Below are 16780 nucleotides of genomic sequence, written 5' to 3'. Positions count from 1 at the left end.
TATTTAGCCTCCTTCCCGACAAGCTAGTATGACATGGTTGGTACCAATGGATTTTTTAAGTTTCCTAGTTTTTGTGTTAACATGTTATTATCGTGTTAACTTTGACAGACCTAATTTTTTTTAATTTTTAATTTAATTTGAGTAAACTGTCATTGTATAAAGAACACACCGCCATATGCATAAAATCTGAAAAAAAGTTGACTTTTTATATTAGAACAGTGGGATCTGTATTTGCATTTATCACGGTCCCTGTAACATCCAGCATCATAGCACTTTAAGAGGGCACATACACTGAGAGGGAGCATCTCTTTGCAAATTAACTAAAGTATTGACTGAGTCAATCTTCAATCTGAGTATAAACAATTAATTAATAATCCATACAGTGTTTTTGAGAATCAATACAGTACCACAAAACATAAAATCGTGATACTCGTTATTTTCGATATTTCACCCCTAATTATAATGCATAACTTTGCTCAAGTATAAATCCTCTATATTGCATGTGCTGGTTGACTCACCCAGTCAGATGAAAGAAAGTTTAAACTCCTCCAGCAGAAAGGTATTTCGCCAACCAACACAAAGCTTTACTCTTGCTGGCAGGACCTGGCAGCCTGGCATTTATCATGCATTTTACAATATATGAAAACTCAGAAGGTCACCTTTCAGATCCTCTCAAACCTTTGACATCTCTATGCTACTGGGGTAAAAGACATTACAGAGGGAATGATTGTACCTGCCTGATGATCTTGGAACAGCCACCTCAGGAGCTTGAAGCCAAAACCAACTGGGGGCCAAAAAGCAGTTTAACTATGATATACTGCTGCTGTCAAATGACAATGCTGCTCAAACAAAACCTTTTTTTCTTGCTTGACAACCATGTAATTGTACAATCACAGTGACTTGAAAAGATGTGTTGCCTACTATCCCCGAACATAAAAGTCAGCTGAATATTTTGACCTCAAGTTAATTTCATGCAACAGCAAAGACATTTTAATATTTTTTATTATAGTGGTTGTGGTGATGCTTTATATTTAATATCAGGTTTACAAATACCACTATCTGTCAGATAAGCTACATTGATGCACTTTGTCTCCTGACATTTTTCATTTAATTCAAGCCTTTATAGATTTTCCAGCCGTCTTCATGATGTTGCTCTTTATAGAGGAAGCACTGCCTGCGGTGCCTCATGTGTTAATATTTAGCCAAGAACGCATCCGCTCAAGGCTCCAAAATAATGGGGATTGTTTGAGAAAACTTTAATGGAATCAGCAGCGATTGTTAAATTTCTCTTTCTATAAAAACTTTTTAGGACAGTGCCCCGCTGAACCATAAAAGAAGACCAGAGTGCACTGTTTTAAACATGTACTTCCTTAAAACACAGGAGTTTCATTGTTAGTGTTGTCAGGGGAGAGAAGATGTGTCTGGGTTTCAGTAGATTGGAGAATAGGATTTCAGTCAGACGTAAGGTTCATATTCAGCTTGAGGAAAGACTACACTCCTTTGGTGGGTGGTGGGGAAAAGAGTCTGAGCTTAAACTCATAGAACGACACTGTCACCTGTTGGTTCTTAAGAAGTACTACAAGGGTCTAAAAATGCAAGTCTCAATTTTGGATTGACTCCTCACATAATCAGTTTGTCCTACCTAGGTAGCCTATTAGGAGTGTATACTTATATAATTTCTTCAAAGGGGATATCTACCTTCTTGATTATCCATCCATCCATCCATCCATCATCTGTCACCGCATATCCTATTCAGGGTCACGGGGGGTCTGGAGTCAATCCCAGCTGACATTGGGCGAAGGCCTCTTGATTATCCATTATCTAAAATTTCAACAGAAATAAATCGTTTAATGAAAAGGTCAAACACTGGCTGAAACTAAACCAAACCTGTGATCAGTGACCTCTGATAGGGAATATACAAACGTAAATTGATTGTAATGTATGATGTTGTGTATTGTGTGATTTAATGTATGATCAGGTTCAGGGTACTTTATTTGTACCCATAGGTAAATTTGGTTTGTAGTAAAAACACAAGGTATCCATCGTGACACACACATTTTACCAACACAGATAATCGACAAACATAATAAAAAAAATGCTCAAGGCTCCACTGATCACTAAAATACAATAAATAAATAAATAAATAAAGCATCTATACAGTGTTGCTGCAATTTATTCATCTGAGTGATGGCTGCTGGAACAAAGCTATTTTAATACCGCTTTGTTCTACATCTCGGGACACTAAACCTCCGTCCAGAAGGAAGAAGCTGAAATTTACTGTGCAAAGGATGGGAGTCATCATTTAAAATAGAGTCGGTTATCCGCTGTAACTGTCTGGTGTACAGGGACCCTGGGTTAAGCTGTGACTCACCAATCAGCCTACTAGACCATTTCACAATCTTGATTCAGAAAATGTATGTTCTTTAAAGATAAGTTTCCAAACCATGACACCAAAGAAAAGGACAAGATTGATTCAAAACAAGCACGATAAAATAAGGTTATCAGTGGAAATAGGTCGGTTTCCTCAAGCAAAACAGACTCTAGTGCCCCTTTTTGCACACAACTTCACAATTAGCTTCAAAGTTGAGTTTTGAGTCAATAATTGTCCCAAGATATTTATAAGTTTGCACATATTCCGTTGTCTGACTTGATGCATATGATTGCATGACTTCATGCAATTCTATTCAATTCAATTCAATTTGCTTTATTGGCATGACTGTCAGGTGACCAATATTGCCAAAGCGTCAATTCAATAATAAATAAAAATTAAAAAAGAACAAAATAAAAACAAAAACATATATATACATGTATACAATTCATTAAACAAATTACAATATATAGATATTTAAAAAGAACATGCATGTAAATGGAAGAAAACAATAAAGAAGTAATTAATGTTTGTTGTGTCAATAAGACAAATAAAAAACAATTAATAACAAAATATTGAGGATAAATGTAAAAAAACAACAAGAAAAACCATGAAGTAGAGGAGTAAATAAAAGGCAGAGTGTGAGTTACATCTATTATGTGTTGTTGTTGTTTTCTCTTAGGCTGTGACATGCACTGACATATCATGCACTGACATATCCTGCAGCTTCTATGGCGATGACACTATTTTCTCCAAGTAGATGTTGTATTTTATTTTTGTCAGAGAGCATGCATATGATGTTGTACTATGTATGTTTATTTTTTTCTTAAAAGCCTAACCAGGCGCAATATCTGCAAATTAGCTATGGCTAGAAGTCCTATATGCATTGCATCGGTTGCACTTTATTTAAATGTAACCATGTCTAGACGAATTGCGCCTGTCAAAATAAATAAATAATAATAATAAACTACATAATAATAAGCTGATTTCAAAGTTGATTGGAAAAGATTGTTTCCATTTATCAATTAACCCTCCTGATCGATAGGTGGCGGTGGCGATATCTCCAGTGTGTTAACATCATCATCCTCCTTCAGTGGTTCTGCACAACATAATCATTCAACATGGCAGCCCACAGGATAACATGTTTAGGGTTAAATGCCCTTTACTCCTCTGTCTGCGCCCCAAAGCAGGTACTTATTATTATAACGCTGTATTTAGTGGCTTAAGTGTTTTCATTAAGACTGCGTGACATACTCTGACAGAAAGGAAAGGATGGAGAAAGCAACGTGTGTGGTGTTAGTAGCATTCTGACTTTAGCTTCGTAGCTAATGCAGGTCAGCCTGCATAGAGACAAACACCTTTTACATTGCTGCTAAATAACTATATACAGATTTTGAGATGCATCCTTACCTGTTACACCACTCTCTCTCTCTGTATCTCTCTCTCTCTCTGTGTATTGTCAGTCAGTTTATGCAGGTGAACGACTGAAGCAGATGTTATCAAATCATTTAGACACATTTAATATGTATATTAATAATGTGATATATTATAAATTGAAATGTTAGCGCATAGGGACAAGCCTAGACCTGAGGGGTAACCAACATGTCAGTGAGAGCTAGTGGGGTCGGGGAGGTAGTTAGGGACACCAGTTGGGTGGAATACGCCTAGAAGGAGGGTAAACAGGAGGCTACGGTATGGTTCTTTAATGCTGTAAACTGTTATCAATGATGTTAAAAGGAAGCGTTTAATATATGTACAACATATACAAACAAAAGCTGTATTTCCTTTCTTAATACAATACAAAGCACACTATATAAGAAGGCTACAATTGTCCTTACAATGAGTTACCCCCTTCTCCTGACCTGGATTTGGACTATACCATTATCCCCTTACAGCACAGAGCAGTTTGTAAAATAAACATTGTCATTTAAGATAGATAGATAGATAGATAGATAGTAACTTTATTGATCCCGACGGAAATTCAAGTTTCCAGCATCACAGTTCCATAGTGCAAAACATGTTCGTAAAAAGGCAGTAAAAAAGTTAGTAGTGCAAAGTACAAAGTAAATATACCAGATATAAAAATATAAGGAGATGAAGAAAACTGTTAAAACTGAATATAGTGCAGGGTAACAACTGTGATACACGACTATTAAAAAAGAGAGACCGATAATTAATGGTCCTGCAGACAGATATTTAATGGTCATAATAGAATTATTATACAGATGAACTGTACTAGGCCACTGGTTCCCAAACTTTTTCACATCAAGGACCTCTAAACTTAAACAAATTAGACCCCATTTCACAAGATTTTGTCCCAGGGTCCTCCATCTCCATCTGATGGGATTTTTGCTCCTTAGATGTTCTATTACAGAAAGTGTATGAAATCCATGATCAAAAAAGTCATACATTCTGTCCTTGTGTTACTTATGGAGGGAGTTATGGTGAAATTAAAGTATTCCCCTTTTTGCTGGGGACCCCCTGAAACTCCCTCAAGGACCCTTTGGGGGGCCCTGGACCCTGCTTTGAAAAACCACTGTACTAACCTACAGCATGAGCTGCATGGTCCTCTTTACTTGACTTTCGCAAAGAACAAAAATGCATGAACTAATTGCAGTAGAATCAAGTTTATTTTTCTGTTTAAAAGACATGTTTCCTCCTATAATTTCTCACTCTTTAAATTTGCCTCCATCAATATTGATTATATTTGATAGCTAAATAGCTACATAGAGTAGAAGCTGATGCTACAATGATGAGTAATGAGGTGATGTTGAGTGATCTGTAGCACATAATATGGATGAATCCAAATGATCAGCCTTGTGATCACAAGAACAATTTTGGTAGGGATGTTTTAGTTTTTCTATGAGGGCTCTGCACTCATTATCCCCATGCAAACCTACACCTATATGTCAGTATTTGTGTTTGAAATCTATCCGCAAAAAGGCTTTAAGGACAGCCTGTAACGTCAAGAATTAATAACATTTAATGTCAATAACAACTGCCGTAACACTGTCTGCAGGCCCTGAGGAGCTGCTGGGGCGCGGTGGAGCAGGTGAGGGGTTACTATGTCGACTGGAGGATGCTGAGGGATGTCAAGAGAAGACAGATGGCTTTTGACTATGCTGATGAGAGGCTACGGATCAACGCACTGAGGAAGAACACCATCTTACCCAAAGAGCTTCAGGTACAATGCAGTATTTCTACTCAAAGTGCAACTTTTTTGTCAGTTGTAGAACTGAGCTATTTATTAAATTTCAACATAATCATAATCTTTTGTGATCATTATGGGAGATGATTCATGAAAACCAACATCCAATGTGATTCCAAATTATTTAAAATACAAATAAACACTTAACATCTTTTGCAGGAAGTGGCAGATAAAGAAATCGCAGCATTACCAAGGGACAGCTGCCCTGTGAGAATACGCAACAGGTGTGTGATGACTTCCAGACCTCGGGGAGTGAAGAAGAGGTGGCGACTGAGCCGTATTGTCTTCCGTCATTTAGCTGACCACAACCAGATGTCTGGGATTCTGAGGGCAAGGTGGTGATTCATTGGACATTACAGTAGGATTGGATCATGAAAAAACAGGCTGTTTCTGTGGTTATTGTCAGAAGAGCAGGACATCAGCATTCAATACCGACTTGTTTTTGCCTTTTAGTGTCTGGAGTCTTTAGAGGTATTGACTGTAATAAAACAGTTCCACAGCTACCCACAAAAGCCTGGAAGGTGTTATGTTAGTAAATGAATCCACTGAGATTACTACAACATACTTTCAGTATTTTGTATAGGCTGAGGACATGCAAATATCCTTTCTGTATATTATGTTTGTCCCAGTCAGTTAGTCGCTTTGTTTTCTTATGGCTCCTCTAAATAACAAAATACATCATATTTCAAAGATAAAATTATAATGTGACCCCTCAGAGGAGCAAATGTCCATGTAACTTACTGTACTCGGAAATGGATGAATAAATATTGTTGTACATTATGAGTGCTTGTCTTGGTTTATTGTATAATGTAGAATTTGATACAGAGACTAGCTGTTATTAGTATATAAATGTGGTCAAGGAAAACCATACTGCCCTCCAACATCAGAAGTTAGTTACCCTTTAAAAATGTGTTGAGTGACCCAGGAATCACCTAAAATTAAAGCTATGCGGCAAAGCCCAATGACTCAAATCATTTTATCAATTACATAATCAGAATAAAGCTGATTTTGAATTTAGAAAACCCAAATTAAGTTGGGTCGTTACCTACTGGAGTCCTAAACTTCTTAGAATACAGGATGGTGTTTTAATATTGAATTAAACCACTAACCTTGATGTAAGGAACATTTGATTTGAATGTGTGCATTCAATATATATATATATATATATATATAAATATATAAATATATATATATAATCTATCTAGGATCATTATTGCATTGCAGTGGGTTGAAGAGGTCAGACCTGACAGAGTGGTGATATGGACACATTCAAAAGCTGTTTTGGAAAGTATACAGTCAAGACTGCACAGAGGGGGTATAGATGTATTATTCTGTTGGGTACCAGCACATGAGTGGGTGAAAGGGAATGAGTTGGCAGATAAACTAGCAAAACGTTCACTGCAAAAGGAAATAACAGTACCAGTTTCACTTGGGAAAGGAGAAAGAAAAGCTGTGATTAAAAGGCAAGGAGTGGAGATATGGCAGAAAAGATGGGAGGAGGATCAGAAAGGAAGGGGATATTTCAGAATACAAAAGTCGGTCATAACAAAGAAATATAAAGAAAGGAACAGAAGGGAAGAAATCATCCTAACAAGACTCAGACTGGATCACACAGGTCTTAAAGGGACTATTTGTAACTTTCAGAAATGCTTCTTAACAGCGACACCTGTGGCCGTGAAATCAACGAAAGTCAGCGTCGGGCTCGCGCTTGCTCGCTCTAAATATACCTGAACGAGCATCGCTCAAAACAGTGAGGCGACACACGTCAGCTAAAACCACAATATCACTCTATATTTCAGCTGCTTGGCAGTAATGTTAGCTGACCAGACAAAGGTCTCTCCATGAACATGATTTAGATCTGATCCTAGTGTTGGCTTTTCCTGCCGAAGTGCAGGCTGAAGCAGCGGGGCTCTGCAGCGTGTCTCCTCTGCTCTCTCCGCCCGCAGCCGGAGAGAGCAGAGGATAACGTAACTCTCTGAAGAGCTCCGTCACTTCACAAGACACGGGAAAGCTCTGTTGGTCTGGAGGAGCTGCAGCATTTATTTCTGTACAAACGTCCCCTGTACATTCACCAGATATTCTCAGAGCTAAACTAACTCTTCTGCAGTGTATAGTGAGCGCGCGTTCACGTCTAGAGGTGGAGCGAGACAGCGAGGACGCGCGTGCATTGGAGAGCAGGCAGCGGACGAGGCTCCAGCCACACGCGAGCGTGCATATGCGAACGCGCATGTGTGGCGACCCGCTACATTTATACGCTTAAAAAGTTACAAATAGTCCCTTTAATAGCACTTTGGCTTTAATGGGGGAAAAGGAAGAGTGACAAGTTTGGGGATTGTGGTGTTAAAGAAAATGTGCAGCATATTCTAATTCATTGTAAAAAAGTATGAGGCTGAAAGACAAAGACTACAGGACCAAGTCAGAGAGGAGGGACGGGACTGGGATTTGATGGGAATACTGGGGACAGAGAGTGAGGGGGGTTGAAGGTACTAGGAAGGCACTAGTAGTATTCTACTAATGTTCTTATTAATGTTCTATTAATGTTCTTAACCCTCCTATTATCTTTGGGGTCAATTTGACCCCATTCAATGTTTAACGTCTCTAAATAAATGATTGACATCATTTTTTTTGCTTCATATTTAATGACTTTTCCTAATTTAATGGGGACAACTGGGTTAACAAAAAAATGAAAATGATGATCTGTTTTCAATGTCCTGTACACATGCTGTACGCATCGGTGTTCTTTGGGGTCAATTTGACCCCAGGCGGTTTTAGCTGTATAAAACATAGAATAAATATCAACATTTTACACACATTTGTTTTGGATGATATTGAGGTCACTATAACATGCAACTTTATAATCTTCAAAAAGCTTTATGGTCCTAACCTAACATAGTCATAACTGTAGTAGTGCAAGAACCACTGTTAGTTCACACCACATGGGGGAGGGGAACATCATTCTCGCGAGAACTTTGATATTTCCCCACGCTTTTGAGGCGGCAAAATATGGTTCCCGTGAAGATATTGATTTTATTTAAAGGGTTATTTAGGTAGTCAACAAACAAACATAAAGTAGGGGTGGATTTGTGGAATGGGTTAGGTGATGGGTTGAAGGGGAGCACAAATATAAATCAATTTAAAAAGCTATACAAGAAAGATATTTTTGGGAGGTATATGGTTGAAGAAGAGTTGTGTTAAAGGTTGGTTATATACTTTTTAACTCTGGATGTATTTGTGGGTTGTAAATAAACTTGGGATGCTGTTCATATATTCAACTTGGGATGTAAATAAATCTGGGATAGTTTTTATATTATATTATATTATCATTCTATGATATATGAGTTAATAGAGGAGAAGTGAGAAAGGGGTAGGGTAATATAAGTTTTTCTTCTACCTACTCCTTTTCGGACACTATAACTCTTGTTTTGTTTGTTATTATTTTGTATCTGTTTTTATTTGTTATATGTTCGAAATAAAGTCTTTCATTCATTCATTCATACCTGACACATAAACTTGGGTAACAATTTTAATTATAATCATTTTCTGGAGGTTTTAAATTGCTGGGGTCAAATTGACCCCAAGGATAAAAGATGTTAGTAAATTTGAAGGTAACAGGAGGGTTTTAAGAGACACAGGATTGGTGGGTAGATTTTAAGAGTAGCAGTAGTGTGTAAAATGACATGATGTTACACACTCTTGTACAGTAGGTGGCGGTATGCAGCTTAAAGTTGGTTGCGATCCGCCAGAAACTGAGAGAAGAAGGAGGAGGAGGAAGAGGAGGAGGAAGAGGAGGAGGAAGAGGAGGAGGAAGAGGAGGAGGAAGAGGAGGAAGTTGGAACAACGTCATTCTGGGTGAAAGGAAAGTAACGTTACTGCAGACTGAACTGGACCTGAAGAGCTCACAAGCACATTGCTGAACCTAGCTAACATAACTGATAACGCCTAAATGGATCTAACCGAGCAGGTAATGTTTGTAATCAGTTTAATAATACATGCTGAGTAGGGTTTGTATGCCATCAGCAATGTAGCTACAGCATGCTAGCTAACGTTACATGATTCAACTAAAAGCAATGCTACGTTAGCTTAGCTTAGCTGCAGAACAAGCAACGTGGTGTCTGTTATCTTTTATCTGGACAACAGTTGTACATTTTTAACCATAACTTACTTAAAAACGCAATAATAATACATCAGTGCCTTGTTATGTCTGGCGGTGGGAAGCTAGCTAACTAGCTTTGACTGCAGTTTACCAGATCATTCAAGCATCGTAAGGTCAATACCATACATTATATACAGTATTCACACTAAACAGACTATTCACAAAATTGCACAAGTGGAAAATGATATTGCACAGTGAGAATGAAATGTAATTCCACCTGACAATATTGCACAGTATGAATTACACCTTAGTAATGATATTGATATTGCACAGTCATTATACAGTATAGTGCAGATGTTGGTGTGTAAGTGGTCTACTGGGAGCAGTGCTGCATTGCATTACTTGCAGCCCTAATAAACAATACAACAAGGAACAACATGCAATGTCTATAAATCAAGATTGTGTTCCTGTAAATTGTAAATAATAATACTGAAGTGGAATAATGCAGAGTGCAAATATGCTGGAATAAATACTGAATAAGTAATGCAACAGGTTGCTTTATATACATGATGTAGGTGGATATGTACAGTATAACTTATCCTGTCCATTCAAAGTCATGTAAAAACAATGATACTGATTGACTTCCAGCGACCCTGGCTGGTTCATTTCAATTCAATTCATTTCAATTCAATTCAATTCAATTTGCATTATTGGCATGACTGTCAGGTGAACAATATTGCCAAAGCGTCAATTCAAAAATAAAAAAAGAACAAAATAAAAACAAACATATACAGACGTGGACAAAATTGTTGGTACCCTTCCGTTAAAGAAAGAAAAACACACAATGGTCACTGAAATAACTTGAAACTGACAAAAGTAATAATAAATAGAAATTCACTGAAAATGAACTAATGAAAATCACTAATGAATTGTACAACTAAATATTAAGTTACCAGTACCATCATTTTTGTCCAGGCCAGTTTCATTAGTTTGTTTTTTAAAATGATTCTGTTGAACCATAATTCAAAAGCAATATCTGATTTTCATTAGTTCATTTTCAGTAAATTTTTATTTATTATTACTTTTGTCAGTTTCAAGTTATTTCAGTGACCATTATGGGTTTTTCTTTCTTTAACGGAAGGGTACCAACAATTTTGTCCACGTCTGTATAAACATATATACAATTCATTAAGCAAATACAATATATAGATATTTAAAAAGAACATGCATGTAAATGGAAAAACAATAAAAAACATAATTAATGTTTGTTGTGTCAATTAAACAAACAAACAAATAGAAAACAATTAATAACGATATATTGCAATATCAAAGGATAAATGTAAAAAAAAAAGTAGTAGAGGAGTAAATAAAAGGCAGAGTGTGAGTTACATCTATTATGTGTTGTTGTGGTTGTCTCAATATCTATTTATAACGTTAGCTAACGTCGAGGGTAATTATTTATCACCAGGGCATCTAGAGGAAAGCGGAGAGATTCACTGAGAGGCAATCGTTAAGCTAATGTTTCACAGAGGGCACAATCTATGTCCCCATCCATCTGTATTGGTTAACGTTAGTTGCCAATTCATCACTACCATCTAAGTTACTTTAGCCTCCCTCATGTGTAGTGATAATCCATCCTCTTCCAGCAAACTGATTTCCCAAGGCAAAATAAGTAATAAATACTGTACTGTAATCATTTACTCTGATAGGTGCCGTTGTGAATGGCGCTTCAGTGTACAATTTTACATTTCCGGTTACAGGGTGAATTGCATTAGATAAGTTTCTAGACCAAAAGCTGATACCGTGTCAAAAATGATCAATTAATACTTTCCCGAGGCTAACCCAAACTGTGGTAATGCAGTATAATTGATGTTTTGTTCTGACTGACTAGTAAAATCCCCTAAGTATTCTAGATACATCAAGTGACATTCAAGCAACACTTTGTGCAACCTTTGTGAAGCAAATGTTTAGTATTTTTAACTTGACATACGTGTTGTTCAATTAATAGAGAAACAATTTCAGCTCTGGAATGTAGACCGGGTTAAAATGATCTGTTTGGGCTTTGACACATTATATCTTAAAAATATGTTCCGTCAAACTGTCTTTAAATGGTCTAATTCAGGGATGTGCATTTCTCAGTCGTCTAATTCTTTTCCCAATACAGATCAACCAATTGGAGGCAGATTTGCTGGAGCTGGGGTCGCTCCTGGAGAAGGCAGAGAGGAAAAGAGTGCAGGAGCTGCTGAGGCAGGAGCAGAAGAAGGTGGAGAAGGAGCTTGCAGCCAAACGACAACAGAAGGAGAAACAAGCCAGGAGAGAGGCAGACCCATCTGCTGCCTCCAAAGCAGCGTACACAGTCAAGATCAACAATTATGGTATGGTGCCAGTGTTTAGTAAGACTTCCAGCCATTTGTGAGAAAGTACAAGATGTGTGCAAAAGCTGAAAATGAATATGAATATTGTTCACACTCTTGCTTCTTCTATGCAGCATGGGACCAGTCAGAGAAATTTGTCAAAATCTACCTTACATTGAAGGATGTGCACAAAATTCCATCAGAAAATGTGGAGGTCAACTTTACAGAAAGGTACGGTGATAATCGACATATATACAGTATATATATTCATCATGTGCCACTAACCATACAATTAATTGTATTTGCTCCTCCTCTCTTTTGCAGGTCATTTTCTGTGTTAGTAAAGGATCTTGATGGGAAAAACCATCAGATGACGATTCTCAACCTGTTGTCTCCAGTCGATGAAAAGGACAGCTATAAAAAGGTGAATAAAGCCTACCATCAGTTAAAAGAATAGACTGTGTATTTTGATAGAAAGTGGCATGATTGGAAGCAGGAAATGGGCCTGATTAAGTAAAATAACACTGCATCTTACAACTCTTTACATCTTGGAACCATTATGTTTTTGAAGATTGTTAGGAGGGCTGTCCTTTACCAAAAAAAATATTCTAGACTAACACTCATACGATTTTGTCGACTAATTGATTAGTTGATTTAATCAACAGATTTGTAAAACTGAGTTTCTCGCACACCACAGCATGAAAAAAGCATAAAAAATGACTAATCGCATAAAGAAAGACCAAAATGAGCAAATAGTTGACTAATCGACTAAAAAGGGACAGCCCTAATAGTTAGCACACACTATAACCTGGTTTGGTAACATTTTGTCTGGATCAGAAATGTACAAAGGATGTTTTCTGTTGTGTATGGTTTAACTACATTAAGTAGTTGTGTCCACTACAGGGCTCCAAAACAAACTTTCAGTACAAATTCTTGATTTACTACGTTGATTTATCGAGTCCTTGTGGCTAAGTACAATCACTAAATGTTTCTTACAGGTCCAGCAACAACAAAGAAACATGGGCACCTAGTCCTCTTTCTTGCCAACTGCTGAATTCAGGCTCAGTGTTGGCTTGTATTTTACCCATTGTCCAGTCTGCTTACATCTGAGGGAAAATAGAGCAGCAGTGTTTTGTTGGGTTTTGGAAAAGGCCTGTAACCATATTTCCTCCCTTCAACAGATAAAAACAGACATGATCCTGGTCATGTGCAAGAAGCAGACTGCAAAGAAGTGGGAATGCCTAACATCGGTGGAAAAGCAGTCTAAGGATAAAGAGTAAGTTCAAGGAAATAAGGAATATGGATTAATTTTAGTTCAAGTAATTTGCACAAAGCAGGGATTTTAAGTGGCCTAAGGCCACTGCATGCTTCCAATGAATTAATTTGTACAAGGTGATTACCACCACTACTACTACTACTACTACTGATGCCAATGTGTTGTCAGCAGCTAAAGACACATTGGCGTGAGCAATCGTGTAAAACAAACCATAACGACCATAATTTTCTAACTATTTGAAACATTGCCAGTATTCGCATACCCGTCTGGCCAATCACTCCAAGCAGCACATTGCAGTGCAGTACCACATCTGTGAGCCAGGTGTCACTGTACTGTATGCAATGCAGCCTGGGTGCATGCTACAGGGTGAGAATGAGAATCCCAGCTACTCCAATAAACGCATACAAACTGTCATCCTATTGTCCCTCAACAGTAAACCCGCTGTCGAAGAGAATGCAGACCCCAGCGATGGCCTGATGACCATGCTGAAGAAGATTTACTCCGAGGGAGACGACGAGATGAAAAGAACCATCAACAAAGCCTGGTCAGAGTCCCAAGAGAAGAAAGTTCTGGGAGGAGGAGGAGGAGAAGACATGATGGACCTCTGAACTCGCTGCATGTCCACAGCAGGACCAAGTGAGAGCTGCCAGGGATGCACCTGACATGACTTGAATTTTAAATGTTTTGGGGGGTGAAGACCAATATATAAATCATATTTCCACAAAATCTATAAATTCGGTGTACAGCTCAAAATAAAGTTTTGAGATTAACATCTAAACCCTGGATGGCCTCATTTTGGCCCTGCTTTGAAATGCAGGCTACCGATGTCCTGATAGTCATGAGACATAACGCAGATACCTTTTCAATAAATTGCACGGAAAATGCCTGTACAAACATAAGGGTGGTGTCCAACAGGTGGCGACCTTAACACAGCTAGAAACCACAGCGTTTCATCCTTTTCTTTTCTTTTTGTAATGTCAGATTTAATGGGTTAAAGGACCACAATGCGGTTGTTTTTCTTGAGATCAATGTCTGTTAGTAATTCATAGTTTAAATTGGACCAGGTTAAATTAAGTATGTGAGACATATTCTGTAAAGTCACATCTTAATGTTGTTCCTGTGCAGCTAAAATGAGCTGAAGATGTTTCCAAGTGTACATTTGCCAAAGTCATGCTCCTATTCCTTTTAATGAAGACGACCAGAGCACTCTTCTGACTACTTTTAACGTCTTCATATCAGCCTTTTATATGTCATTCCATAAATAGCTCAAATGATAGCTGCAAAGACGCCACTGCTCATGCATCATTCCAGGGTAATAACTAACATTACTGCATAGGTCTGTGTTTGACATTTAATGTATTTTATCCATTCCTGTTGCATAGTGTAATGCTCTGAAACACATTCTTTGTAATTCCATAATGTGACTGTTGCATTTTCATAGCAGTTTCCCACTATAATGTCTATTTACAGTAGCACTGTTGGAAGTTGCTTATTTCCCTCCAGCATTTGTGAATATCTAAAAATGTATGTTGATTATTTTTACTTTGGCTTTTGTTCTAGTCTCACATGTGTTGTTGCTCGCCCTCAGGTTGTTCGTCAAGTTCTCATAAATATAGATCTTGAACTGAGTCTGTTTTGCCTCTGTTTATCTGCTTGTTTTGAAGTCAGAATATTTCACTCAGTGTTTTAACAAACCATTTATTAGACTTGTCTGGCTCCACTATGCATGCTGTCATCATGTCTTGAAGAGTTACATTTTTGTGTAGTCATAATTGAGTCTTCACAGAGGGCCGCCTGCTCACAGAAAAAAAAATGGTATTTTATTTCAAGACGGTAAATTTCATTTAAACCCTTTTTTTAAAGGGTACTGTATAGTATATGGTCACCTAGATTAGTGTTTGTGATGCCGTACAGTCTTTAATGGTTCATGGCCTACCTTACTTTTATAGACAGTCGCAGCACAACGTAGACTACTGAATAAAGGGAGTTTTTTTAAAGTTTTGCAGAGCATGAGCTTTCGAGCTGCACCACCAGGTGGCAGCTGAGTAGCTCACATGGGTTTTTTGGGGGATTTCACACACACAATCACAGACAGGGGAAATCTAACCCAGGATTTTTTTGAAAATCTGTGCTTTTATTTTGTAGGATTCTGCAGAAAAAAATAATTGCTCTGCCTGCAGTTTTGCTAAAGTAATTCTAAGACTCATTTATGAGTCATAATTATTTAGGGACCTACAGGTGGGGGGCATATTATATGACCCCTTGTAAACATTCCTGGTAGGATGGCTGCATGACTGCTCGGAATATGTTGTGCAATTTCTATATTAAACCTGTTTAATTAAAGCTGCAGTGGGTAGAATTGGAGCAAATATGATAAAAAAAAGTTATTTTTATAATATAATTATAACGTTCACTATATCCTGACAGTAGTGCATGAGACAGGTCATCTGGAAAAAAATCATGTGCCTCTGTGTCCTCCGCTGCTCCTAATGGCGTCTACAAGATTTCACAGACCGGAGGAAAACAACCAATCAGAACTGAGCTTGAGCCTTGCCGTCTCTGAGCAGCTGTCAATCACTCACAAACTCCGATCAAACGATCAAACAAGGCAGCGCTGATCAAATACAAATCAATATTCTTTTAATGTAATGCTTATTTCTCGCCTCAAATGTTTTCAGAAACATCTTGTAGTGTACTGTTTAGCTGTAAAATTAGAAAGTTTGCGACCCGGCAGCCATGTTGAGATCAGTTGAGGAAATACCAAGCACCGCCCACTAGCCGGAGCACAGCCAATAGGAACGCTCTCTCTCTCTGAAATGACCTGTGATTGGCCAAAGTCTACCATCACACAGGCAAATATTTTTAAAGCCTGAAAACAGAGCCGTGAGGAGGCGCAGAAGTCTAAACTCAAAACACTTGAATTACAATATGCTGAAAGGTTATTAAGGAATTTTTGCCCCATGATGCCAAAAACATTCTGCCTACTGAAACACACGTCTCCCTTAAATAATGACACACAGAGCTGCATCATAAACCGACTCTTCATCAGAATCAGAATCAGAATCAGAATTGTGTTTATTGCCAGGTGTAAGAAGTATACACTAGGAATTTGCTTTGGATTTGTTGGTGCAAGTAAGTAGTATAATAACAAAAGAATAGATAAAAACGTTAAAATAAAATAAGAATTAAAAAAAGAAATTCTACCAATATACATACAATATAAAAAAATAAGCTATAAACAAAAATAAACATGATATAAACAGATAGTGCAAATATTGCCGGTGTGTAAACAATCAGGTACCAGTAGGAGAGAGAGAGAGGGATACAGTAGTAGTTCATGAGCTGTTTCATTCATATTTTTCTTACATTCCATCAAGATAATATATGTTTTTTTTATCATTGACATTTCTGTCTGAGCATATCGTCTGGACTTTCTCCACCTACTGCACCTCCGCCCCCTGCTCCGTGACGTCACTGCCCG

The 16780-nt window shown here is 37.7% G+C and overlaps 3 protein-coding genes across 3 annotated transcripts in view; 2 read left to right on the top strand and 1 right to left on the bottom strand.

The window, feature by feature from the left end:
* The window catches only part of tnn (tenascin N), a 63484-nt gene extending 59546 nt beyond the window's left edge, over positions 1-3938 (bottom strand). Inside the window, exons 1-2 of the mRNA XM_074651244.1 lie at positions 3779-3938; positions 1699-1821 (exon numbers count right to left, since the gene is read on the bottom strand). Coding sequence (XP_074507345.1) covers positions 1699-1726 — 28 coding nt within the window. The 5' untranslated portion in view covers positions 1727-1821; positions 3779-3938. The remainder of the gene's footprint in view (positions 1-1698; positions 1822-3778) is intronic.
* Positions 3430-6356, top strand: mrps14 (mitochondrial ribosomal protein S14). The gene is made up of 3 exons (XM_074651248.1): positions 3430-3558; positions 5388-5552; positions 5736-6356. The coding sequence occupies exons 1-3, from the start codon at positions 3490-3492 to the stop codon at positions 5916-5918; spliced, it is 417 nt and encodes a 138-aa protein (XP_074507349.1). The 5' UTR covers positions 3430-3489; the 3' UTR covers positions 5919-6356.
* A 3003-nt stretch (positions 6357-9359) lies between these two features.
* cacybp (calcyclin binding protein) lies at positions 9360-14927 on the top strand. The gene is made up of 6 exons (XM_074651243.1): positions 9360-9537; positions 11834-12044; positions 12158-12254; positions 12348-12447; positions 13205-13299; positions 13733-14927. Exons 1-6 carry the CDS (start codon positions 9520-9522, stop codon positions 13905-13907), a joined length of 696 nt encoding a protein of 231 aa, XP_074507344.1. The 5' UTR covers positions 9360-9519; the 3' UTR covers positions 13908-14927.
* The last annotated feature ends 1853 nt before the right edge of the window (positions 14928-16780 follow it).

This window comes from Sebastes fasciatus, chromosome 11 (genome assembly GCF_043250625.1).
Source record: "Sebastes fasciatus isolate fSebFas1 chromosome 11, fSebFas1.pri, whole genome shotgun sequence".
NCBI lineage: Eukaryota > Metazoa > Chordata > Actinopteri > Perciformes > Sebastidae > Sebastes > Sebastes fasciatus.
The sequence above is the reverse complement of the archived record's forward strand: the minus strand, read 5'-3'. Positions and strand labels throughout refer to the sequence as shown.

Coding starts and splice junctions, on each gene's coding strand:
- mrps14 (XM_074651248.1), top strand. CDS start 3,490: ATGGCAGCCCACAGGATAACATGTTTAGGGTTAAATGCCCTTTACTCC. Junction 3,559..5,387: donor CTGTCTGCGCCCCAAAGCAG/GTACTTATTATT, acceptor CACTGTCTGCAG/GCCCTGAGGAGCTGCTGGGG. Junction 5,553..5,735: donor TCTTACCCAAAGAGCTTCAG/GTACAATGCAGT, acceptor CATCTTTTGCAG/GAAGTGGCAGATAAAGAAAT.
- cacybp (XM_074651243.1), top strand. Junction 12,255..12,347: donor GAGGTCAACTTTACAGAAAG/GTACGGTGATAA, acceptor TCTCTTTTGCAG/GTCATTTTCTGTGTTAGTAA. Junction 12,448..13,204: donor AAAAGGACAGCTATAAAAAG/GTGAATAAAGCC, acceptor TCCCTTCAACAG/ATAAAAACAGACATGATCCT.